The sequence below is a fragment of the Eleutherodactylus coqui genome, chromosome 11 (assembly GCF_035609145.1).
Source record: "Eleutherodactylus coqui strain aEleCoq1 chromosome 11, aEleCoq1.hap1, whole genome shotgun sequence".
Classification (NCBI taxonomy): domain Eukaryota; kingdom Metazoa; phylum Chordata; class Amphibia; order Anura; family Eleutherodactylidae; genus Eleutherodactylus; species Eleutherodactylus coqui.
Window position 1 is genome coordinate 3,174,766 of NC_089847.1, and position 27,491 is coordinate 3,202,256.

The 27,491-nt window shown below is 51.1% G+C and overlaps 1 protein-coding gene across 4 annotated transcripts in view; it reads left to right on the forward strand.

Moving 5' to 3' along the window:
• Positions 1-21,487, forward strand: part of LOC136582040 (dual specificity protein phosphatase 22-A-like) — a 45,835-nt gene extending 24,348 nt beyond the window's left edge. For all 4 annotated transcript variants that reach the window (XM_066582793.1, XM_066582794.1, XM_066582795.1 and 1 more), the window contains 3 exons: positions 4,634-4,708; positions 6,266-6,437; positions 20,051-21,487. In XM_066582793.1, coding sequence (XP_066438890.1) covers positions 4,634-4,708; positions 6,266-6,437; positions 20,051-20,272 — 469 coding nt within the window. In that variant the 3' untranslated portion in view covers positions 20,273-21,487. The remainder of the gene's footprint in view (positions 1-4,633; positions 4,709-6,265; positions 6,438-20,050) is intronic.
• Positions 21,488-27,491: the final 6,004 nt, after the last annotated feature.

The window sequence follows — 27,491 nt, forward strand, 5'->3', positions numbered from 1 at the left end:
CTCTTGTTGTAGGCCGGTGCCCCTCTTGTTGTAGGCCGGCGCCCCTCTTGTTGTAGGCCGGCACCCCTCTTGTTGTAGGCCGGCGCCCCTCTTGTTGTAGGCCGGCGCCCCTCTTGTTGTAGGCCTGCGCCCCTCTTGTTGTAGGCCGGTGCCCCTCTTGTTGTAGGCCAGCGCCCCTCTTGTTGTAGGCCGGCACCCCTCTTGTTGTAGGCCGGCGCCCCTCTTGTTGTAGGCCGGCACCCCTCTTGTTGTAGGCCGGCACCCCTCTTGTTGTAGGCCGGCACCCCTCTTGTTGTAGGCCGGCGCCCCTCTTGTCCCGGACAGGCACCCCTCTTGTTGTAGGCCGGCGCCCCTCTTGTTGTAGGCCTGCGCCCCTCTTGTTGTAGGCCGGCGCCCCTCTTGTTGTAGGCCGGCACCCCTCTTGTTGTAGGCCGGCGCCCCTCTTGTCCCGGACAGGCACCCCTCTTGTTGTAGGCCTGCGCCCCTCTTGTTGTAGGCCGGCGCCCCTCTTGTTGTAGGCCGGCGCCCCTCTTGTTGTAGGCCGGCGCCCCTCTTGTTGTAGGCCGGCGCCCCTCTTGTTGTAGGCCGGCGCCCCTCTTGTTGTAGGCCGGCACCCCTCTTGTTGTAGGCCGGCGCCCCTCTTGTCCCGGACAGGCGCCCCTCTTGTTGTAGGCCGGCGCCCCTCTTGTTGTAGGCCGGCGCCCCTCTTGTTGTAGGCCGGCGCCCCTCTTGTTGTAGGCCGGCGCCCCTCTTGTTGTAGGCCGGCGCCCCTCTTGTTGTAGGCCGGCGCCCCTCTTGTTGTAGGCCGGCCCCCTCTTGTTGTAGGCCGGCGCCCCTCTTGTTGTAGGCCGGCGCCCCTCTTGTTGTAGGCCGGCGCCCCTCTTGTTGTAGGCCGGCGCCCCTCTTGTTGTAGGCCGGCGCCCCTCTTGTTGTAGGCAGGCGCCCCTCTTGTTGTAGGCCTGCGCCCCTCTTGTTGTAGGCCGGCGCCCCTCTTGTCCCGGACAGGTTCCCCTCTTGTCCCGGACAGGCGCCCCTCTTGTTGTAGGCCGGCGCCCCTCTTGTTGTAGGCCGGCGCCCCTCTTGTTGTAGGCCGGCGCCCCTCTTGTTGTAGGCAGGCGCCCCTCTTGTTGTAGGCCGGCGCCCCTCTTGTTGTAGGCCGGCGCCCCTCTTGTTGTAGGCCGGCGCCCCTCTTGTTGTAGGCCGGCGCCCCTCTTGTTGTAGGCCGGCGGTCGGGGGACTCATCTGTACAGTAACTCTTTCCTCCTCTGCGCTGGCAGTCTGTAATGTCCTCACATTGCTGTACGTCCGGCAGACTCTGTGGAGGATGTGGCTTCCTCACCTCTCTGAGGCGCCTCGATCCGCTGATCTCTTTGTTTAATACAGGAAATGAATTGATCTCACAACCACTTAATGAGCAGTAATGACAGGAATGTGCAGCACAGGAAGGGTTACATATGCAGCACCCCGGAGGGATGATCCCGGACACTTGACTAACGTGTACAGCTGGAAGGGTTAAGTGTTGGCTTGTCATGGCGGCCCTTACCAGGCTCTGGTCCCAGAGGGATGACACACAGCCAAGGGCAGAGCAGGATCGCAGGCCGGCTTCGACATCCCTAGGATAGGGAATGCTAATAATTGGGATGATGGGGGTAGTAGTTATCACTCGTGACGCCACCGTTCCCACACACCGGTATGCTACACAGCGGAAAATAAACACAAAGACTTTTGTATAGTACCTCGGGTCCCCAGGAACGGTTAGGGCCCGGTATAACTGTACTTTGAATAACTTTGACAATCAAATATTGAAAGAAATGCAGGTACAATTCTTCTAAGTGCCAGCAGGCTAGAGGTCAGAGGTCAGGGAGGATACACAGGATGACACCGGTCCTACAGGCCACATTATCGGTCAGGTAGCTCCTGGACTGGGAGCACTCCGGAGGAGGAAGGGGGTAGGGGTCACTCCACAGACAATTATTCACTCAAAGATTTAACACTATCACCCCGCACGGCAGACGCGGGGGGGTGTCTCAGTAGTGTACCTCTATGCGGGGATCCTGACTCTGGACGGCAGCACAGGAAAAACTTATGGTATGAATTGGTAACTGAACGCTGAGTTTCTGTATACAGAATTATTGGGAGATGCTCTCTCTTAGGGTCTTGGGACTCGATCCACTCACATCCAGACTTCACTCGCTGCGAGATATCTCTCCTCTTCCTCCATCTTCACCTACATGGAAGCTGAAGGTGCTTCCATGAGGCTCTGTGTTAGCACTCTCTCAGTAGACAAGATGGAACTCCTCTTCCCGCTCTCAATCACTCTGCCTTCACTTGTACCACATGACATGACAGACTGATACATTTACATGCAGGCAGTGACTTTATTACTGTTAACCTCTCAAGCGCCGCAGCTATGCAACACACACACTGGATATGACAGGACAGGCTTTGCACAGTGCATCTACATAGGACAGACATGTATGACATTTATGGAGGGGGGCAGGATGGTGTACCGACCCACTACACATGCCGCACATACGACGGTCACAAACGTCCCCGATGATTCTCTACATGAGACGCACCTCCGGCTTTTATAACTGCGTCCTTCACCTCAAAAGTCTTGCAGCTTTCTAAAAGACTTTGTGTTTCAGTTCTTCCCATTTTAAAGATCTCTGCTTGCTGTCTTGAAATACAACATTCTTGTTTATTTGCGGAGGGTGAAATCTTGGGCAGAAGACAGAACTGAGTCGCTGTGACCTGGTGTTGTGTGCCGTGATATACAGGCTGGTTGTCAGCAGTACTAGATGATGTCACTGCAGTATAAGGTGTCGGATCTCATGTCTGATCACATGTCATTATATCAGTGATGTCATCAGCAGGGGGCGGGGCTGTGACTACCTATTAGACATGATATACAAGCTGGTTATCAGCAGTAACAGATGATGTAACTGTAGTATAAGGTGTCGGATCTCATGTCTGATCACATGTCATTATATCAGTGATGTCATCAGCAGGGGCGGGGCTGTGACTACCTCTCAGTCATGACATACAGGCTGGTTGTCAGCAATATAGATGATGTAACTGTAGTATAAGGTGTCGGATCTCATGTCTGATCGCATGTCATTATATCAGTGATGTCATCAGCAGGGGGCGGGGCTGTGACTACCTCTCAGACATGATATACAGGCTGGTTGTCAGCAGTAATAGATGATGTCGCTGTAGTATAAGGTGTCGGATCTCATGTCTGATCACATGTCATATCAGTGATGTCATCAGCAGGGGGCGGGGCTGTGACTACCTCTCAGACATGATATACAAGCTGGTTGTCAGCAGTTATAGATGATGTCACTGTATTATAAGGTGTCGGATCTCAGGTCTGATCACATGTCATTATATCAAAGATGTCATCAGCAGGGGGCGGGGCTGTGACTACCTCTCAGTCATGACATACAGGCTGGTTGTCAGCAATATAGATGATGTAACTGTAGTATAAGGTGTGGAATCTCATGTCTGATCACATGTCATTATATTAGTGATTTCATCAGCAGGGGGCGGAGCTGTGACTACCTATTAGACATCATATACAGGCTGGTTGTCAGCAGTTATAGATGATGTCACTGTATTATAAGGTGTCGGATCTCAGGTCTGATCACATGTCATTATATCAGTGATGTCATCAGCAGGGGGCGGGGCTGTAACTACCTCTCAGTCATGACATACAGGCTGGTTGTCAGCAATATAGATGATGTAACTATAGTATAAGGTGTGGAATCTCATGTCTGATCACATGTCATTATATCAGTGATGTCATCAGCAGGGGGCGGGGCTGTGACTACCTCTCATTATATCATTGATGTCATCAGCAGGGGGCGGGGCTGTGACTACCTCTCAGACATGATATACAAGCTGGTTGTCAGCAGTTATAGATGATGTCACTGTATTATAAGGTGTCGGATCTCAGGTCTGATCACATGTCATTATATCAGTGATGTCATCAGCAGGGGGCGGGGCTGTGACTACCTCTCAGACATGATATACAGGCTGGTTGTCAGCAGTACTAGATGATGTCACTGTATTATAAGGTGTCGGATCTCAGGTCTGATCACATGTCATTATATCAGTGATGTCATCAGCAGGGGGTGGGGCTGTGACTACCTCTCATTATATCATTGATGTCATCAGCAGGGGGCGGGGTTGTGACTACCTCTCAGACATGATATACAGGCTGGTTGTCAGCAGTTATAGATGATGTCACTGTATTATAAGGTGTCGGATCTCAGGTCTGATCACATGTCATTATATCAGTGATGTCATCAGCAGGGGGCGGGGCTGTGACTACCTCTCATTATATCATTGATGTCATCAGCAGGGAGCGGGGCTGTGACTACCTCTCAGACATGATATACAGGCTGGTTGTCAGCAGTACTAGATGATGTCACTGCAGTATAAGGTGTCGGATCTCAGGTCTGATCACATGTCATTATATCAATGATGTCATCAGCAGGGGGCGGGGCTGTGACTACCTCTCAGACATGATATACAGGCTGGTTGTCAGCAGTAATAGATGAGGTCACTGTAGTATAAGGTGTCGGTGTTATATTTTAGTTGATTCTGATATTTCTCTTTTCCTCTTTAGGATTCAGTACTTTAAGAAGAGCAACAAGTTCATCCATGAATGTCGTATGAATGGCGGCGGCTGCCTTGTTCACTGGTCAGTGCCTCCTCCGTGACGCCGGGCGCCCTTTATGCTGCCGTCTATTACAGATCAGCGGAAATATCAAAATTGTTGGAAATTTAAAGTATATCAAAATGTAGTAAAATATTAGAGGGCCGGAGTCCGAATATATGAATAAAGATTAAAGGGGTTGTATAACGTTATCCACAGGAGAGGAGATAATGTTATGAGTGGTGGGGGTCCGACTGCTGGGACCCCCATTGATCCGGAGGATGGTGGTCCCTACATGAATAAGTGGAAGCTCTGTATGCAAACACTCTGCAGCTTCCGGCACATCCATTGAATGGAGCTGCAGCACTCATGCGCGTCCTTCGCGGCGGCACACATGCGCACCCTGCGCTGCATCCATACAGGGACATACGGGACCACCATTCTCGGAGTGCATGTGTGTCCCAGCAGTCCAGCGCCCACCCATCATAGCGTTACCCTCTATTCTAGGGATAATTGTATAACATGGTACAACCGCTTCAAAGGGGCTACCGGACAACATCCCTTTAATAGGACCCCCTGTAGTAAAATAATAAACCAAGAAGTACTTACCTGTCCGCCGCCAAGATCCAGCGCTGCAGCCCCGCTGTGACTACTGCAGCCAATCGGAGGCGCTCAGGATGTGGGTGCCGGTGCCAGGAGAACGAGCGGTTATGATGCTGCCTATGATTGGCTGCCATAGTCACCTGACTTCCGGGGAACGGACACTGTCACAACAAATGCAGGGACCACAGCGGGTCTGTAGCGCAGGATCCCAGTGGTGGCGAAGAGGTAAGTACTCCTCAGTTTATTTTACTACAGGCGGCTCTATTAAAGGGGTGTTATATAGTAACCGGACCATTATTGGACAGTGAGAAGTTCTGCAGTAGTTTAATAGTTAGTGTTTTAATTCTCCACCATATTAAGACCTCTGCTTGCTGTCTATGAATGTAGATTTAGGACCCAGTTTACTCCTCACAGCTGAGCGTTTTACAGTGCATCCAGTCCAGACAATCCTCTCCTCGCTCCCATTCAGTTACAGCAAGCAGAGATCTTGAAAACAATAAGCAATTGGGTCCCAGAGTCTCTTAGGCTAACGTCACACGGGTGAGTGCGATATCAGGCCACGAATGATGCCCAATATCGCGCTCGCCAACATGCGATGTCCCCGCAGATGCGAGGCGTTTTTATATCAAATCACTCGCATCACTTTGGGGAAGTAGCGCTCCTCCGCCGCGGTTGTCTTCAATGGGGAGACCTCGCATTGCAACGCACTCGCGTTTACCCGGCGCGTGGCACGATGCGGCCGCCGCCCCTGTTGGGTACAATGGGCGATGCGAGAGCACAAGGTCGGACGCCCCCGCCGCGATTCCTTCCCGCATCGTTCCTGTGTATGACTTCATTCTAAAGAATAGGCTTTATATTCGTGACTGATTTTCTTGCCCGTTAGAAGGCGGTCTTATAGAACCAACCGTGGGCGCCTCGGGTGAGCGATCAGATGGGCGATGGTAGTTCTTGTTAGCCTGATGGACTGACCGCTGCACGTCTTCTGCTCTGAACACACAGCCTGGCGGGTGTCTCTCGCAGTACCACCATCTTGGTTGCCTATCTCATGACGGTGACAGCGCTTGGCTGGGAAGAATGCCTGTCCGCGGTGAAGGCCGTGCGGTCCTACGTGGGGCCCAACCTTGGATTTCAGCAGCAACTGCAGGAATATGAAGTGATGTTGGTGAAAGAGGTTAGTAAGACAGTAACAATAGACTACTAGGAGGGGCTACTATGGGGGCTAATGTGAAGTTACCACTATGGGGGCTACTATGGGGGCTAATGTGAGGTTACCACTATGGGGGCTAATGTGAGGTTACCACTATGGGGGCTACTATGGGGGCTAATGTGAGGTTACCACTATGGGGGCTACTATGGGGGCTAATGTGAGGTTACCACTAATGGGGGCTACTATGGGGGCTAATGTGAGGTTACCACTATGGGGGCTAATGTGAGGTTACCACTATGGGGGCTACTATGGGGGCTAATGTGAGGTTACCACTATGGGGGCTACAACAGAGTTGTATTTTCAGTATTTAGCAGTATTTTGTACATGTGACCAGAATATTCCAGAATGGACATGCGTTGGGTCTGCTGTGCCCCCCGTGTACCCTCCCTCTGTCCTATATGCAGTTTGCGGTGGAGGGAATTAAGGGGAAATTTATGAAATGTGCCGACGACACAAAGCTAGGAGGGATAGCTAACACTAGGGAAGAGAGAGAGAGGATTCAGAAAGATCTAGAAAAGCTTGCACAGTGGGGGGCTACTAACAGAATGGTGTTTAACAGGGAGAAATGCAAAGTCCTACATCTGGGCAAGAAAAATGAAGAAAGCACATACAGAATGGGAGGAATTGGGCTAAGGAGCAGCACATGTGAGAAAGACTTGGGTATACTAATAGATCAGAGACTGAACATGAGTCAACAATGTGATGCAGCAGCCAAAAAGGCAAACACAATTCTGGGATGTATTAGAAGCATAGAGTCTAGATCACGTGAGGTCATTATCCCCTCTACTCTTCCTTAGTCAGACCTCATCTGGAATACTGGGTCCAGTTCTGGGCACCCCACTTTAAAAAAGACATAGACAAACTGGAGCAAGTTCAGAGAAGAGTTACCAAGATGGTGAGCGGTCTGCAAATCATGTCCTATGAGGAACGGGTAAAGGATCTGGGAATGTTTAGCAGAAGAGAAGGCTGAGAGGAGACTTAATAGCGGTCTACAAACATCTGAAGGGCTGTCACAGTGCAGAGGGATCAGCCCTATTCTCATCTGTACAAGGAAAGACTAGAAGCAATGGGATGAAACTGAAAGGGAGGAGACACAGATTAGATATTAGACAGTGAGGGGGATCAATGAGTGGAACAGGTTACCACAGGAGGTGGGGAGTTCTCCTTCAATGGAAGTCTTCAGAGGTGGACAGACATCTGTCTGGGATGATTTAATGATCCTGCACTGAGCAGGGGGTCAGACCCGATGACCCTGGATGACCCCAGAGGATCCTTCCAACTCTACCATTGTAGTATTATATATGAGGGTGCTCCGCTGACATGGCCATACACACACTGTGTGCGCTCTGTGCGGGGCTACAGTCTCGGGGAGTGATGTTAGTCACGGTAGTTCTGTGGCGGTCCTGCGGCGCGGGGTGATGGGTCACAGGACTCTGACTCTGCACTTTTCTTGCGGCTCATCATCCGTCCATCAACAACTGAACTCATCACATGCAGAAGGAACTGCTGATTTAGATTGCAACACAGTTAATTTAACCCTTCCTGTGATTGTGACACTTGTGGATGTCCCCGCAGACCGTCAGCGGGTGAGAGGCGCTGCCGGCGCTGCATGTCTCACACAGTCTGCGCTGCAGTCGGACTGCATAAGACAGAACACGTTTCCCGTGAGAAACTATTGCGGCCGCAGCAGAATTCGTGGATTCGCCGGAATGCTGAGGACGTAAATCAGTGCAGCGAAAACCGGAGAACCTCAAGACTGAACCCATCAAAGGGAAATGTCACATTCCATGTGATCGTCGCGCCTCGCCATGCAGCCCTGGAGAGGGCACTGGGTATACCCAGCGTTGTGTCCACCATGACAGCACAAGGACCGTAGAAAACCTCAGACAATCCAACACTGCGCCAATGTCAGTGTGCGCACACCTATTCTGAGCGGCCCCCTATTAGCTGCGTTCGTCTTTAGCTCCACAGTGATTCGCCGCGGGGTAGATTCCACTTGGTGATGAAATCCTCCTGCAGGAATACCGGCCCCTGCGGACAGGAAGCTTCTTGTAGTCCCTGCAGATTAGATGGAGGTGCTGACATGTTCTGACCGGCTGACAGGAAGGGGTCAGCGATTCATGCTGCTTGTGCCAAATTCTGCCCTCCCATCACCACATAAATCTGGCCCCATCTGACCAGGAGATGTTCCTCCGCTGCTCAGTGATACAAGTTTTGCGCTCTTTTGCCCGCTAGAGCCTTCCTGTTTCTCTTAGACACAATGGCGCTGGAACTGGTCGCCCGCTGTTATACCATCCGTGCGGAGGAACGGCGAGTTGTGCGTTCGGACACGTTAGTTGGAGCTCCAGCGTTGTATTCAGCTGACTGTGCAGCCTGTTGGGCAGAACGATTCCTGACAACCTCCTCCGACCCCTTTCAGTGATGAGTTGTTTCCGTCCGTAGGATCCCCTTTCGCTGGATGTTTTCCTTGATCGCGCCATTCTCTGTACACTCTGCACACCGTTACACTATTGAACCCCCCCGCGGTTGGCGGTGAGACCCCGGCTAGTCCAGCACCGATGACCGGCCTCGTTGGAAGTCGCTCCGATCGCTGGATCTTCCATCTAATGTGGATTCACACTGCAACTTGGGGTCACGGGGAGAATTACAGTACAGGGAGCGCCAATCGTGAGGGGCGGGGCTCTAATAAAGGGGCGGTCATTGTATGTTCTGTAACCACGTAATGCCTCCAGCCCGTCCTGTGACTCCTATGACTTCAGTAAACCTCCACCCGTCTTGTCCTGCAGACTCGCTTCTCTCGGTAACGGGAATGATCTGCGGATCCTCACGATCCACCAACTTGGTGATCTGGTTTTTCTGTGATAGTCCTAGTTCCTCTTTCCTCCATCGATACAATTTACACATTTGGGCTATCCGCACACAGATGATGTTTCTGTCCGATTTTTAGACTGAAAATCAGCCCAGAATGAATGAACGAACGAATGAATGAATGAATGAACGCATGCGGGCTTTTTGCACTCAGATGGAAAATCCAAGTAATAAAGAATTGCAGCTTGTCCTTTTCTAGTTGGATTCGCGGGGTCCCGTATATCAGACTGCATGCGATTTCCGATGCGAATTGCGACCGGGAATATCAGACAGCTTTGCGTTCGTCTGTGTCATTACGAAGGCAGTAATGATAACGAGATGGGGGGGTGGGGAGTGATGTCGCATCTGGAAAGCCCCTGTAATCCCGGCTGCAGTCGATGTTTGTACAGTCAACGAGACGAATGCCAACCGGTGATTTATGTCATATTCCTCACGCGGACACGACCGTCCAGGGATCCTGCGCTGATGTCGCCATCTTGGTCAGATGCAGTTTTTGTATGTCTGTTTTTGTTCGCTGCACGCGGCTCGGACGCCATCGACTCCTCTGTTACATTGATGCCTGTTTTATTATGATCCAGCGCTACTGGAGCTCGCAATATAGCCGAATATACAAAGCGTCAGCGCCAGGAGCCGCTATAGGAACAGTACTCATAAAATGTTATTCAGAGGCCGCAGAGGAAGCTGCGGAGGTCCTGCTAGTAAGGGGGCAGAAGAAACTGCGGGGGTCCTGCTAGTGAGGGGGCAGAGGAAGCTGCAGGGGTCCTGCTAGTAAGGGGGCAGAAGAAACTGCGGGGGTCCTGCTAGTAAGGGAGCAGAGGAAGCTAAGGGGGTCCTGCTAGTGAGGGGGCAGAGGAAGCTAAGGGGGTCCTGCTAGTGAGGGGGCAGAGGAAGCTGCGGGGGTCCTGCTAGTGAGGGGGCAGAGGAAGCTGCAGGGGTCCTGCTACTAAGGGGGCAGAAGAAACTGCGGGGGGTCCTGCTAGTGAGGGGGCAGAGGAAGCTGCAGGGGTCCTGCTAGTAAGGGGGCAGAAGAAACTGCGGGGGTCCTGCTAGTAAGGGAGCAGAGGAAGCTAAGGGGGTCCTGCTAGTGAGGGGGCAGAGGAAGCTAAGGGGGTCCTGCTAGTGAGGGGGCAGAGTAAGCTGCGGGGGTCCTGCTAGTGAGGGGGCAGAGGAAGCTGCGGGGGTCCTGCTAGTGAGGGGGCAGAGGAAGCTGCAGGGGTCCTGCTACTAAGGGGGCAGAAGAAACTGCGGGGGGTCCTGCTAGTGAGGGGGCAGAGGAAGCTGAGGGGGTCCTGCTAGTAAGGGGGCAGAAGAAGCTGCGGGGGTCCTGCTAGTGAGGGGGCAGAGGAAGCTGCAGGGGTCCTGCTAGTAAGGGGGCAGAAGAAACTGCGGGGGTCCTGCTAGTGAGGGGGCAGAGGAAGCTGCAGGGGTCCTGCTAGTGAGGGGGCAGAGGAAGCTGCAGGGGTCCTGCTAGTAAGGGGGCAGAAGAAACTGCGGGGGTCCTGCTAGTGAGGGGGCAGAGGAAGCTAAGGGGGTCCTGCTAGTGAGGGGGCAGAGGAAGCTAAGGGGGTCCTGCTAGTGAGGGGGCAGAGGAAGCTAAGGGGGTCCTGCTAGTGAGGGGGCAGAGGAAGCTAAGGGGGTCCTGCTAGTGAGGGGGCAGAGGAAGCTAAGGGGGTCCTGCTAGTGAGGGGGCAGAGGAAGCTAAGGGGGTCCTGCTAGTGAGGGGGCAGAAGAAGCTGAGGGGGTCCTGCTAGTGAGGGGGCAGCGGAAGCTAAGGGGGTCCTGCTAGTGAGGGGGCAGAGGAAGCTAAGGGGGTCCTGCTAGTGAGGGGGCAGAAGAAGCTGAGGGGGTCCTGCTAGTGAGGGGGCAGAAGAAGCTGAGGGGGTCCTGCTAGTGAGGGGGCAGAGGAAGCTGTGGGGGTCCTGCTAGTGAGGGGGCAGAAGAAGCTGTGGGGGTCTTGCTACTAAGGGGGCAGAAGAAACTGCGGGGGTCCTGCTAGTGAGGGGGCAGAGGAAGCTGCGGAGGTCCTGCTAGTGAGGGGGCAGAAGAAGCTGCGGGGGTCCTGCTAGTGAGGGGGCAGAAGAAGCTGCGGGGGTCCTGCTAGTAAGGGGGCAGAAGAAACTGCGGGGGTCCTGCTAGTGAGGGGGCAGAGGAAGCTGCGGGGGTCCTGCTAGTAAGGGGGCAGAAGAAACTGCGGGGGTCCTGCTAGTGAGGGGGCAGAGGAAGCTAAGGGGGTCCTGCTAGTGAGAGGGCAGAGGAAGCTAAGGGGGTCCTGCTAGTGAGGGGGCAGAGGAAGCTAAGGGGGTCCTGCTAGTGAGGGGGCAGAGGAAGCTAAGGGGGTCCTGCTAGTGAGGGGGCAGAGGAAGCTAAGGGGGTCCTGCTAGTGAGGGGGCAGAGGAAGCTAAGGGGGTCCTGCTAGTGAGGGGGCAGCGGAAGCTGAGGGGGTCCTGCTAGTGAGGGGGCAGAAGAAGCTGAGGGGGTCCTGCTAGTGAGGGGGCAGAAGAAGCTGAGGGGGTCCTGCTAGTGAGGGGGCAGAAGAAGCTGCGGGGGTCTTGCTACTAAGGGGGCAGAAGAAACTGCGGGGGTCCTGCTAGTGAGGGGGCAGAGGAAGCTGTGGAGGTCCTGCTAGTGAGGGGGCAGAGGAAGCTGCGGGGGTCCTGCTAGTAAGGGGGCAGAAGAAGCTGCGGGGGTCCTGCTAGTAAGGGGGCAGAAGAAACTGCGGGGGTCCTGCTAGTGAGGGGGCAGAAGAAACTGCGGGGGTCCTGCTAGTGAGGGGGCAGCCTGCATGTAAGGAGCTGCTTCTCGGTGTCCTGATTGGTATCAGTACCTCCTGGTGATTTAGTATCAGAGCGAGTGCGATATCACCTGTGAACACCTGTGAACGCCCCCTGCTGCCCGCCAGGATGTACAGCGGACGTCCTCCTCACATGTACTCTGATATCTGATCCTTTATTTACTCGGCGGCTGTTGTGGATGTGATACTTTGTGTCCATTTAAAAGGGTTTGTCCAGTTTGGCTTCCGCTCACAATCCTCATCTCTTGGCTAGCGGTTATTAAGAGTGCCTCTCGCTGCGGAGGATCTGTCCTGTTCTGCATTAGGCCGCCTTCACGCGGGTGGGTCAGACCCCACATGCAGGATCCCGCAGCGGAGTTCGACCTGGCGCCTAGTCGATTACTACTGCTTACCTGTCCGGCGGCTTCTGCACACACTGCGTCGCGCATGCGCAGTAACCGCCAATGCTCTGCAGTCACGCGTATCCCGCGATACTTCCGCAGAGCTCACATTGCCTTCAATGCAACCCATCCCTGTGTATCCCGCACAAATCAAAGCATGCTACAATTTCTCACCCGCAAGCGGAAAATCTTAATTGATTTCCGCTCGTGGGCAGGAATTTGCAGATTGCCATAGCATGCTATGGGCTGGATTTGCTGCAGAATCCTGCTTCAGATTTTGCAATGTAAATCCGCCCGTGTGAAGGTGGCCTTATGCAGACAAGCCATTGAGGTGAATGGACAGTGCCGGCCTTCTGTGGAATTTCAGAATTATTCCCCACCATCATCATCATCATAAAAAAAGACAATATAGATCGCACTGATGGGCATAATGAAGCAAAATAACAGCCGACCCACAGCAGGACAGCTTAGTGACTAAATACAGAGAAATGCAGTACCAGAACCAAGCTCATAACATAAGTACAGTACAAGGACCAAGCTAATAACATAAGTACAGTACAAGGACCAAGCTCATAACATAAGTACAGTACAAGGACCAAGCTCATAACATAAGTACAGCACCACATAAGGCTGGGTTTACACGAGACGGAATTGCCGCAGAATTTCCGTGCGGAATGTCTGCACGGTAATTCTGCCCGCGGCTCCTAATCCTGGGATTAGCCAGTAAAGTGGACAAGATTTTGCCAAAATCTCATCCATATGGGGCGGCCAAGCCACACTGAAACCAACGTGCCACGCGGAAAACGAAGACGTGGCATGTCAATTCTTCTTTCATTTCTGAAGCTACCTCTGTCCTCTCTATGGGGAGAGATGGTCACAGCGGAGATGCAGGCAGCAAAGCCGCTTCTAAACCTGTGGCTAAAGGCTGCGGGTTTTGAAGCTGCACTTATCCCGTGGAAATCCTGCGTTTTATCGGTGCGGTCAAGCTGCGAGATTTCTGCAGGATTTTCGTCCCGTGAGAACCCAAGTTAAATGCTTTACCAGAACCAAGCTCATAACAAATATAGCCCCAGAACCAAGCTCATAATGTAACTCCAGCCTGCTATCTGCACTCTTTGCTGGGAGAGGCATCGCGTGTCAGGGACTTGGAGGACAAACACAGAGAATGACCAAGGCTGGCTCTGCGGCTGAATACAACACCAGCAGAAGGTCTGAGGTGAGCAGACAGGAAAGGAGAAGAAACCTCAAGTTACATTGTGTTAAGAAAAGGAAGCAGGTAAATGACGGCGAGCGGCTGAGCAGGGAGTGAAGCTGCCGCACGGTCACCGCCTGCATGCAAGAAGGTCTCTAACAAGAAATACAGTAAAATGCACTGAAACCCTCGCGGCCCCCACTTTATCTGGATGGTTTGAATAGCAAATTGCCCGCTGTCCAACTTTTTCCTAAAGATTTCCCCTGGAAGAGGCGCCCTGCTCACACCACCAACCCTACGAGATGGAGAAAGTGTATATGCCAACAGAAAAAGTGCTCTGTAGTTTGGGGGAGATACTCTGCAGCATATATGTCAGCTGGTGGGAAACCCTATATACCAGCAGACAGAGAATGCACTGTAGTGTGGGGAATATTGCAGCTCTTGTTTCTGCTATCACCAATTAGTAATCCAGACTCCAAGTTCCATGTCTGACCTACTAGATTGTCACGTATGTTAGGCAACTGAAAACAGGGAAAGTCCAAAAGATAAACCCTAATGTTTCTACGAGGAGCAGACTCCGCCCTCAAGGTGGTGGTGCTGCTGCTGTCCTCCTCCAACTTCCACCTTGTTTCCTGCTCCTCCTCCTACCTCACCTTCTCCTCCTCCACATTTTCAAAAGCAGAAGAAAGAGCTGAACTGTAATGTTTTCCCTTGGAGGAGGCCCGTGTTCGGCTCTTCATCTGGTATAATTTATTGATTACATTATTCTTTACAATCCTGAAGAGGGCGCTGTCATTTGACGTTCACTTACAACGTAGCAGTCCAAGCGCCTACCATCACAAAGCCTTGCTGCACTAAAAGGCCCCAACCAGACAGACACCCCGAGCCCACCCAGACCAAAATAAAGAAGCAGAAATAAAGAAAACGTGAGAGGCAAGAGGAGTAGATCAGTGACTGGAGGAACCACCTAGGAGCCCGGAAACTGACAACATACCAGGAGGGGCTACAGAGGGACTACAAACTGGCCCCATATCTGGAAATCCTACCCGCCCCAGAGAGCGCCTGAGCCGTTACAGATTGAGCGCCCACAGCCTGGCATCCAATCAGGACGGCATCGGCAGAACTACAAGCCCAGGAAGAAGAGACTGTGCCAACAGCGCCACCAGGAGGCCGTGGAGGATGAGGCCCACTTTCTGCTGCGATGCCCCAGATACTCCGAAGTGTATGTCAGACTTCAGCTCCACGGAGGAGGAAGACAAACTACATCCTACTGGCGGAAGAGGAAGACACGGCGGCCATAGCAGCACAATATGTCAGTGCCAAGACAGAGGAGTGTGACGTGCCAGAGACTCCCTACACCCCCTGAATGACGTGCCAGGGCCCCCCCACACCCCCTGAATGACGTGCCAGAGACCCCTAAATGACGCGCCAGACACCCGTACACCCCCTGAATGACGTGTCACAGACTCCTGAATGACGTGCCAGAGACCCCTACACCCCCTATGCCATGGACTACTACACCCCCTACCTGACGTGCCACGGACCACTACATAATATGCTATAGACCTCTAGACCCCCAGCCCCAGAAGTGCCCCTATCTGCCACCCCTATTCCTATTTTCTAATTGGTTGGGCAATACTCATGTCTTTTTAGTGCCTCCAACAAAACGTCTTTGAATCTTGACTCTATTGTTAATCTTGCCCCGCCGGCCGTCTTCCTTGATGCAGTTTTTGACCCAGGAGACCCGTTGCTTTCAGTGACAGCCCTGTGCTACCAGTGACTCCCACACCACTGTACAGCATTTCAACCAATTTTTGGGAGGAGCGCAGTGCTCCCTAGATGTGTGGCTGTATTCCTATGCCATCTCGGGGTATTTGGCTGCACTAGAGACCTTCTGGGGGGCGAAAAAGTGAACCTGATTTTTACTCCCATTGATTTTAATGGCCATCGGGAACGGGTTGTCCGGATGCCCAATTATATTTGGAAAATTGGGCCAATCACTCTAAATGGGATTATTCCAGTAATCACTCATCACTTCTTATAGTGACTCGTGGATAGTCTCTATTAAGGCCCATTTAGTTTCAATGATTATCACTCAAAATTCGCTCAAAAGCCGTCTTTTGAGCGATAACCCTTGTGTCTAAACGCGCGGCCATCGTCTACTGTTCGTTCATCGCTGATTTCTAGCAAGCTAAAAGTCAGTGATGACTCTTATCAGTGCCGTACGGGACACCAGCTGACAGCTCAGAGAACAAAGCAGCTGCTGTTCTCGGAATTATCAGCAGTGTCCCGCTCCTCCTTCATTTAACTCTTAAGTAGCTAATTAGCTACTTAAGAGTTTATGCAAAGATGATCGCTCAAAACTGTCACTCAAACTGTTGTTTCAGCGATTTTTGAGTGATATCTTTCAGTGTAAATGGGGCTTTAACTGCTGGTCTGGCTGCCTGCAGACCGAGCCATCTCCCCAATAATCCCGCTGTGATGTACACAGGAAACACACAATGTTATAATCTGTGTGTGATAATGTCAGGTAGATATATGGACCTGGGAGAAGTGAGAAATCCCCTCCGGCACCATCAGTCACACCGTTCACTACTATCAGCGGAGGAGGAGTGAACAATCATGTGATACATTCTGTATCTACCACGCAGAGATGTTTACAATGACCATCAGCTGATTCACAGGGAAGTTCTAGTTGTAGAGAGTCGTCTGCACAAGTCCGAGAAATTACCCAAAGTTTCACAAAACTATCTGCAGCCGTCAGACAGGAACTATTCTGCTTGTTCCTTGAGATAATCACTATTCTAGCTGCATGTACACTGACCGCCCCCTTTATTATGTAGTGGCCCAGAGTTAGCGGGGCCCCTCCATAATGTTATATGTTTGACTCATGCTTATTGTATTGTCAGTGTCTTCTGCCTATATCTATACATAGTTATTAGAGCGCCCCCTTGTTACAGTCCTGGGTATAATAGATGATGGGAGAGATCTCTGTACTGACCCCTGATATATTATACATAGTTATTAGAGCGCCCCCTTGTTACAGTCCTGGGTATAATAGATGATGGGAGAGATCTCTGTACTGACCCCTGATATATTATACATAGTTATTAGAGCGCCCCCTTGTTACAGTCCTGGGTATAATAGATGACCGGAGAGATCTCTGTACTGACCCCTGATATATCTATACATAGTTATTAGAGCGCCCCCTTGTTACAGTCCTGGGTATAATAGATGATGGGAGAGATCTCTGTACTGACCCCTGATATATCTATACATAGTTATTAGAGCGCCCCCTTGTTACAGTCCTGGGTATAATAGATGATGGGAGAGATCTCTGTACTGACCCCTGATATATCTATACATAGTTATTAGAGCGCCCCCTTGTTACAGTCCTGGGTATAATAGATGATGGGAGAGATCTCTGTACTGACCCCTGATATATTATACATAGTTATTAGAGCGCCCCCTTGTTACAGTCCTGGGTATAATAGATGACCGGAGAGATCTCTGTACTGACCCCTGATATATCTATACATAGTTATTAGAGCGCCCCCTTGTTACAGTCCTGGGTATAATAGATGATGGGAGAGATCTCTGTACTGACCCCTGATATATCTATACATAGTTATTAGAGCGCCCCCTTGTTACAGTCCTGGGTATAATAGATGATGGGAGAGATCTCTGTACTGACCCCTGATATATCTATACATAGTTATTAGAGCGCCCCCTTGTTACAGTCCTGGGTGTATAGATGATGGGAGAGATCTCTGTACTGACCCCTGATATATTATACATAGTTATTAGAGCGCCCCCTTGTTACAGTCCTGGGTATAACAGATGATGGGAGAGATCTCTGTACTGACCACTGATATATCTATACATAGTTATTAGAGCGCCCCCTTGTTACAGTCCTGGGTATAATAGATGATGGGAGAGATCTCTGTACTGACCCTTTTTGAATATCAGCCCCACATTGGCTATGCACCAATCCAGTGGGACAGACCCATCATTATAGAGTCCTTAAATATAAGAAACAAGGGTCTGTGTATCACATTATTTAATTCCCGTACAACCCGTGGTTTAATGCAATCGGGACCTGGCGATTTGTCTATTCTAATCTTTTTAAGGCGTCTCTGCACTTCTTCCTGGGTTAGACTAGTGATATTTAGGGCAGAGTTTACTTTAAGTGCTGCGGAATAATTGGCGCTATACAAATAAAAAATATTATTATCTTTATTATTACTTTATCACTCTGCATCTAATTTGACATTTCTTTTTCCTTAGTGAATACAGTGGCGAAAAAAACTATATAATAGATTTGCTTTCTCATCAGCCTCTACAATTTCCCCTACATTATTTATTAAAGGGCCAGCACTTTCAGTATTAATCTTTTTACTATTTATATAGTTGAACAGTTCTAGGTTAGTTTTACTCTCTTTAGCCATAATTCTCCGTTTCCACCTTTGTGCTTTTAACTGATTTTTACATAATTAATTTTTTTCCTCACAGCTTTTTAGTTCTTCTTCGCTGCCTTCTGGTTTTAGTAGTTTAAACACTTTATTTTTGCTGTTTATTGCCCCCTATTGGTTTTCTCCTATTATTAACCCCTTTATTCCTGTAAGGTATGAGCCGCTCACAGTAAGTAATTAGGATGTTTTTGAACTCTTCCCATTCATCGGCCGTACTCTTATTTCTGAGGACATTGTCCCAGTCAGTAAGGTTAGGGGCGTCTCTTGGTCTTCCTGAAGTTTGGTATCTTCGAAGCTCCCCTATAAAACTCTCTTGAAGGACAAGTGGCAATGTATTACATTCTGGTCACTATTTCCCCGGTGCCCCCGCTCTGCACCCCTGTTATTCTGTCAGGTCGGTTGGTTAGTATGAACTCCACAATGGCCGCCCCTCTAGTCGGGTCCCGTACAAGTTGGGTAACTATCTTTAGTAATTGGCAGGAAGTTGTTATCTTTATTAGATCTGCAGGTTTCGGCTCCCCAGTTTATATCCTCATTGTGATTTGCTGCTTCATCTATTTGCTTTAGTAATGGATCTTCAGCGGCTTCTCTTATATTTGGTGTCTATAGGAAACCGCTATGAGGATGTTTTTGTTGTTTTTCCCTCCATGTATTTTCACCCATAGAGACTCCACACGTTCATCTCCCTCACATATATCTTGCTGTAATGTGGGCTTCACAGAGGATTTTACATTGAGACAAACCGCTCCCCCATTCTGGTTTTCATGATCCTTTCTGAACAGACTGTAACTCTGTAAGTTCACCACTCAGTCACAGCTTTCATCCAACCAGGTCTCCGTTATTCCCACTATGTTGTAGTTTTCCTCAGATATTATTACTTCCAATTCGTTTACTTTATTGGTCAGACTTCTGGCATTAGTTCCCTTATTGGTCAGACTTCTGGCATTAGTCCCCTTATTGGTCAGACTTCTGGCATTAGTCCCCTTATTGGTCAGATTTATGGCATTAGTCCCCTTATTGGTCAGACTTCTAGCATTAGTCCCCTTATTGGTCAGACTTCTAGCATTAGTCCCCTTATTGGTCAGACTTCTAGCATTAGTCCCCTTATTGGTCAGACTTCCAGCATTAGTCCCCTTATTGGTCAGACTTCTAGCATTAGTCCCCTTATTGGTCAGACTTCTGGCATTAGTCCCCTTATTGGTCAGACTTCTGGCATTAGTCCCCTTATTGGTCAGACTTCTGGCATTAGTCCCCTTATTGGTCAGACTTCTGACATTACTCCCCTTATTGGTCAGACTTATGGCATTAGTCCCCTTATTGGTCAGACTTCTGGCATTAGTCCCCTTATTGGTCAGACTTCTGGCATTAGTCCCCTTATTGGTCAGACTTCTGGCATTAGTCCCCTTATTGGTCACACTTCTGGCATTAGTCCCCTTATTGGTCAGACTTCTGGCATTAGTCCCCTTATTGGTCACACTTTTAGCGTTAGTCTCACCATACAGTTTAGATGGTTTGGGTTATTTTTTATCTTACATATATTCCTATTAACTATTCTGCTAGTTCGAACTGTACTACCCCCCCCCCCCCCCCCTCACACCGCTCCACCGCCATTCTCATTACTTAGTCTTTCTGGATGTGAAGGGTTGAATTTCATGGTCCTGCACAGTCATCACCATGCAGCTTACAATATTTGCAGGGCCCATAGGTTACATAGTGGACTCTCTTGGACCTTTCATACGCTAGCTGTACCATCCTCTGTGAATGGTGGCGGCTCTCTCCAGAATATTTCCCATCTTGCACAGGGCGGAGGGTTATGAAGACACTGTGGTCTCCCAGATTAACCCCTATTATGTTTCTGTTTTTCGCCCCTACAGTACAGAATGTGGCTGCTGCAGGAATATGGAAGAAGCCCCTTCAGAGATCGGGACCGAGTCCTCCAATTATTGTCCGAACACGAGCAGAAAGAGAAACTGAGGCAAACACAAAACCACTGGGCCAGTCAAGCCGGGACGGAGTACTCGCTGCCTTACAAGGCCTACGGCTCCAGGAGCCGGTGGAGCGACACATCAGGCAGAGCAGAAACGGAAGAACCATAAGTGACGGGACGGCTTGTGCGTTTGACTCCCATCTATGAAGACTGACAGATCATCACAGTTTAAGGAAATGTTCTCCAACTTCATGATAGACATTGCAGCATTATGCCTCGCACACCAGTACTATGGGGCACAATTTTGGTGCACGTGCTAAAACTGTAACTTTTGGGGCTTTTACACCTAGACTTAGGGGCATGGCCTCACACAGCCCATGACATTTGCAATGTTGTACGCCAAAAACTGGCATACATTATAGCAGGAACCTATGCCAGCTCACGGCTGGCATAGATTTCCGTATGGCGCATAGAGATGCCACCAGATGAGACATATATATTAAGAGCCGTCTGCCTCTTTATAGGTTTGTCGCTCAGAGCCAGACGCAGACTATGAATGTGCCCCATTGTGTTTCTAGTCCTCACTATTCTCAGGATCTCTGCTTGCTGTTAGCGACTAGGAACATTTCAGAGGCTGAAACCCCCATTGTGCCTTAATATTCCTCATACAGATGAGGGTTGGTTACAATGTATCAGTGAGCTGAACGCATCAGCGGCGCTCGTTGTTCCAATACTGATATCTATGGCATGCACAGATACATTGTAACAAACTCGCAGCTGAGTGAGCCGGACTAAAGAAACAAATGATGGCGTTCAGTCGCTGCCGGCATTTACAGGGAATGATTATCATCCAGATCCTGCAAACCGCCAGATAATGAAACATAAAGTACGCCGTAAAGTTGGAGAATGCCGCATCATACGAGGTTTAAAGGGTTTTTCCTTATCCACAGGATGCTGTGATTGCTGGGGGTCTGACAACGGAACCCAGTGACTCTGAGACTGGCGCACCTGAATGCCCCATGTGAATGGAGTGATGTGACGCACGTTAAACCACCGCTCCAAATCCCTCCATTCTGTGGTCAGCATGCGCACCGCTGCGCTACTCACAGGGGGCATTTGGATGCGCCGGTCTTGGGATCACTGGGGGTCTCAGTGCTTGAGACATTTATTCCCAGTCCTTCTACACATAGTGGGTCACGTCTAGCTGTCCCGGATGGAGATGCCACTGACAGCCCCCATACTGTCTGCACTGAGGGGTCTGGCTATACCAGCGGTGGACACTATAGTGCGGGTCATTGACCCCCATCTGCAGATTCTGAAAACTAACTGTCCTTTCTGCACTTCCCTTTTCTTGGAAATGATATTAAATTGCAGTTAAATGTCATGTATTTCACACAAATCCCTTTTGGTTTCAAAAGTAACCGGACAAAACCTGAATTTTTTTTATTTTGCTGCTGTTAAGCCCCTCCCCCTCATTTTGGGTGGCTTTTAGGAGTTGACCAGAGCTCCTCCTCCACAGCGGTGTGACTAGTCAGCGAGGCACAGGAGATCCCCCTCCATAAGATGCCTGCCTTCTGCGTTGGACTGGGGGGACGTATTCAGCATTAGCGTCAGGCTCGGCGCACGTTACGGATCGGCTTCTGATAGTCCGACGCCTACAGGAGGATCCGCAGCAGGAATACGAGGTTGACTGTCTGTTGTGGAAGCACGGTGGTCTCACACGAGGATCGTCCTCATGCAGCGTTATGGGCTTACTCCGCGGCTTCCCAGGCAGAATCCAGGAGACTAATGTGAATACTCGCTATTCTTGCAGTTTTTTTTTTTGCGCGGATGAGCTGCGCTGACTTTTTTTTGGAGCATTTGAATCTGATGTAAGATATCCCATCTGCAACAGGGACCCCCAGCCCCGACTCACTGAGGGGTTCCCCCTCTACCGAAACTCAAACCGAGCTCCAGGAAATATCTCCACCAGCAGCCTCTTCATGACACACCGAGGACTCGCCAGGTGCCATTCTGTAAGAGCACCCCCCTGTACGGAGCGTTCGGAGGGGCGAGGAGTCCATGGATGGTCTCTAGAGAACGTGGCATCCGGCTGCTCCTGTGTGTCACGAAGAAGCTGCTGAATGGACTTACTAGATCCGGGATCTGGCAGTATGGCAGGCGAAGCACTACTATTTACTGGGGCCACACAGAGAATCACTGTTACTGAGGGGGCCACACAGGGGATTACTGTTACTGAAGAGGCCACAGAGGGGATCACTATTACTGAGGGGGCCAAACAGGGGATCATTGTTACTGAGGGGATCACATAGGAGATCACTGCTACTGAGGGGGCCACAGATGTGATCACTGCTACTGAGGGGGCCACAGATGTGATCACTGCTACTGAGGGGGTCACAGATGTGATCACTGCTACTGAGGGAGCCACAGATGTGATCACTATTACTGAGGGGGCCACAGAGGGGATCACTATTACTGAGGGGGCCACGGAGGGATCACTGTTACTGAGGGGGCCACAGAGGGTATCACTATTACTGAGGAGGCCACAGAGGGGATCACTATTACTGAGGGGGCCACGGAGGGATCACTGTTACTGAGGGGGCCACAGATCGTTGTATAAGTGATGAGAGGGACGGAACGAGACAACAATGATTTTTATGCTGCATGAAATGAGCAACGAACAATTATCGTTCACTTTTGCTCATTTGGATGCTAATTGTTCTGTCTAAAATAACCAAAAGCCAGTCATGTGACAGAAGTGTGTCACTATATATATATACTTGGGGGGCGGCACAGGACCCCTCTGATCCCATTCACTTGCATTGGATGTGGAATGTTCGTGGATATGCTGAGGATTCAGGTATAATATCCACATCCTCAACAAGTCCTGACCGTGTGATCGTAGCCGGAGGGCTTATTACACCGGCATGAATATCATGCGAACTCGGTGCGTTGTATTAACCCTTTGTTTCCAATGGGCATTTTTCCTTTCGCATTGATAGAGTAAGACTGAAGGTTCTATCCTCGTGGACTTCCAATGTGCGGTGTCTCGCAGATCGCTCACGGATGGGCTGTCCATGTGCTGGGCGATGCGACTTGTGCCTGAGATTTTTGGGCTATTGGCCGTGTAAATGTGGCTTTGTTCACACGCTGCAAATCTGCGTCAGACTGCATGCAGAAAAACCCACGCCAAAAGAACTGCAGCGCAGATGCATATTAACCCGTTTAGGACCAGGCGCAGTAAAATGACAGCGGAATGTAAGCCTCTGCTTCTGCAATCAATCCTAAAGCAGGACGGGCTGTTAGTTACAGCTGATAACCCGCAGCAGGAGGCAGGAGGGGATTCTGACCTTTCCTTCTCCGAGTACACAAGGCTCAATGAGCGATATGTACTAAAACGTGAAAGTGGAACTTTCGGAGGGGGACTGGAAGGACTGCTGATATTCACTCTGCCCTCCAGAGATAACGCTGCAGACCATTGGGCCCTTCTTGGGTATTCTAGTGTGGAGTAGAGGGCTCAGACCTCGGGGCAGATGTGCCCTGTCTGTGCGGGCAACACAAAATAGGTTCCGGTGGCCAACCAAGTGTCACCATAGTGTTGTGTACCGAGGTGGAAGGAGGGCACATTGAGTGAAGACCCCGTAACAACCTGCTGGAAGGCAATAACCTGAAAGAGAAGGAATTTGATGGTGTTGATTAAATATTTGCCTTATTTTGAACCAGAAGCTCTTGGTGCTTAAGGGGCAGAGTGGAATCTGCAGGATTATACACCATGTTAACATAAGTATTGGCCCCCCGTCAGTTCTGTGCAGTCCAGTGATGCTACACCATTAGGATCCCACACAAGACCCCAGTACAGAAAACGTCAGATGCCACCAGGTGTAGAGCTGACAACGGGGTCTGGTGGGGGATGTCACCAGGTGTAGAGCTGACAATGGGCTCTGGTGGGGGGATGTCACCGGGGTAGAGCTGACAACGGGGTCTGGTGGAGGGATGTCACCAGGTGTAGAGCTGACAACGGGGTCTGGTGGGGGGATGCCACCAGGTGTAGCGCTGACAACGGGGTCTGGTGGGGGATGTCACCGGGGTAGAGCTGACAACGGGGTCTGGTGGAGGGATGTCACCAGGTGTAGAGCTGACAATGGGGTCTGGTGGAGGGATGTCACCAGGTGTAGAGCTGACAACGGGGTCTGGTGGGGGGATGCCACCAGGTGTAGCGCTGACAACGGGGTCTGGTGGGGGATGTCACCGGGGTAGAGCTGACAACGGGGTCTGGTGGGGGGATGCCACCAGGTGTAGAGCTGACAACGGGGTCTGGTGGGGGGATGCCACCAGGTGTAGAGCTGACAATGGGGTCTGGTGGTGGGGGGATGTCACCAGGTGTAGAGCTGACAATGGGGTCTAGTGGTGGGATGCCACCAGGTGGAGAGCTGACAATGGGGTCTGGTGGTGGGGGGGATGTCACCAGGTGTAGAGCTGACAACGGGGTCTGGTGGGGGGGATGCCACCAGGTGTAGAGCTGACAATGGGGCCCGGTGGTGGGATGTCAGCAGGTGTAGAGCTGACAACGGGGTCTGGTGGTGGGATGTCACCAGATGTAGAGCTGACAACGGGGTCTGGTGGGGGGATGTCACCAGGTGTAGAGCTGACAACGGGGTCTGGTGGTGGGATGTCACCAGGTGTAGAGCTGACAACGGGGTCTGGTGGTGGGATGTCACCAGGTGTAGAGCTGACAACATGGCCTGGTGGGAGGATGTCACCGGGTGTAGAGCTGACAACATGGCCTGGTGGGGGGATGTCACCACTATTGAAGTCACCACTTTTACAGTATCATGTTTCACAACAAACACAACTGGACGGGTTTTGCTCCATCCCTCTTTTTCCTCCTCCTCCATCACAGGCTATTATGACATTCATTAGCACCAGAACCCTATGAAGAGAATGGCATGTGAAGGGTTACCATGGACAAGCAGCTGCACACAACATCACAGCAGTGAATGCACAGCAGCGCCTACGATGGGGCCTGCAGCGACGGACTGTAAGTGAGTGGAAGCAAGTATTGTTGACAGATTAATCACAGTCCACCATCTTCCGATCAGATGGCGGCACTTAGGTCTGGCGGTCACCCAGAGAGCGGTTTCTACATGACTGCATTGTCCCAACAGTGAGGTTTGGAGCAGTTTCTGTTATGGTGGTGGGGGGTTCTGCTGGGAAGGACGAGGACCACTGGTTATAGTGAAGACCACCCCCAACACCAATGGGCACAGAGACTTCCCGGACAATGTGGCATCACCCACCCTGTGGTAATACTCTGGTACAGCTCTGTGTCTCCACCAACATGACGACCACCATGTCATACGGCACGCAGCGTGGAGGAGCAGAACGTCTGCAGACTTCATTGGCCGTCCAAAGTCCGGATCTCAATCCCATCGAGCGGGACGAACTAGAACGCCGTATCCGTCCGCCCAACACACCCATCATCCCCCGCATCACTGTCGGAAGCTCCTCCAGGAATGGCGGCAGATCCCTCCACACATCTACGGGGATCTGGTGGGAAGTGGCCCCGGAGGGGACTGCAGTCATGGGGGCCGAAGGAGGCCAATACTGGGGGAAGAATGGTAACAAAATCCAGTTTCCCCCCTCCTATGTGTCCCAGCACTTCTGTCCGTGGAGCGCAGTTACTTCCCCACTTAGTGGGACACATGACGCTCGCTCCGCTCCGGCTGCACCTGTCCACAATGTGCCAAGGTAAAAATGGCTTCTGTGGCTTGAAGACCGTCATAAAGAAACTGTGAAAAAAGGATGCAAGGACCCGCAGGCTTCTTCTTTACACTTTCAGGTTCAGAATGGAGCAAAATGAGCTGTGATGGAAGCGAGCAGCAGCCGGGCTGTCCGAGGCGGCCTGCAGGGGGGTGCTGCGCCCCCGCCGGGGTTTCGATGTGGTCGCCGTATAGGGATATACAGGTAGTGAAATGAAACCTACAAGATATTTCAGGACCGTAGAGAGGGGAAGTTGGCACCTCCAGGCCTGCGGGCTGCGCTGAGCTCTTTTTGCAGACGGATCCCATGTATTTTGCTCGCTTGGAACTTCCTGTTTTTATTTTTCCCGATCTTCTGTTCTTTAACATTTTCTCATGCTGAAGTTCCGCAGATTATCTGCAAAACAAAAAGCTGTAAGTTGTGACGGCTGCAGTGAGGTTGTGTTCAGGCGGTCATGCAGTCATCGGAGCGCTATAACACAGCCGTGCAGAAGAAGAGCGGCACAGATCAGCAGCACAGATCAGCGGCACAGATCAGCGGCTCAGATCAGCGGCACAGATCAGCGGCTCAGATCAGCGGCACAGATCAGCGGCACAGATCAGCGGCACAGATCAGCGGCACAGATCAGCGGCACAGATCAGCGGCTCAGATCAGTGGCTCAGATCAGCGGCACAGATCAGCGGCACAGATCAGCGGCACAGATCAGCGGCTCAGATCAGCGGCACAGATCAGCGGCACAAGCTCCTGCTTCCAGGGATGTGGTTTTGGGATAATGTTCCCACACTACAGACTTACCTTCTGCTATAGGTAACTATCAACATTTTCATCGTAGCGCAGTGCCCATATTTATGGTCACCAGAGAGCAATGCATTCTGGGAGCTCAGCTGTTGGGTCACGTCTGACAATGGGGAACAAATAAACTGCTGACTGTTTCTAAGGGCAACCAAACAGCTCTGGAGGGAAATGGAGAAAAGACAAGAAATGACTACAAATATGATAAAGCAAAGTATTTATAACTCAGGTATTAACATACAGCGAATGACCCCCATCTAGCACCTCCTGTGGCCTTTAGAATTACAGCAGTTTACTGCGGTGCCCATCCAGAGGACCCGGTGCACCAAGAACACCTCCCCCCACCATTACTGCACCTGCACCTCCATTCATGCTGCTTGCGCCAAATTCTGCCCTCCCATCAGCACATAAATCTGGCTCCATCTGACCAGGAGATGTTCTTCCGCTGCTCAGTCATACAAGTTTTGTGCTCCTTTTGCCCGCTGGAGTCTGTTTCTCTTAGACACAATGGGGCTGGAACTGGTCGCCCGCTGTTATACCATCCGTGCAGAGAGACGGCGAGTTGTGCGTTCGGACACGTTAGTTGGAGCTCCAGCGTTGTATTCAGCTGACTGTGCAGCCTGTTGGTCAGAACGATTCCTGACATCCTCCTCCGACCCCTTTCACTGATGAGTTGTTTCCATCCGCAGGATCCCCTTTCGCTGGATGTTTTCCTCGATCGCGCCATTCTCTGTATACTCTCCACACCGTTACATGAGAAAACCCTGCGGTTGGCGGTGAGACCCCGGCTAGTCTAGCACTGATGACCGGCCTCGTTGGAAGTCGCTCCGATCGCT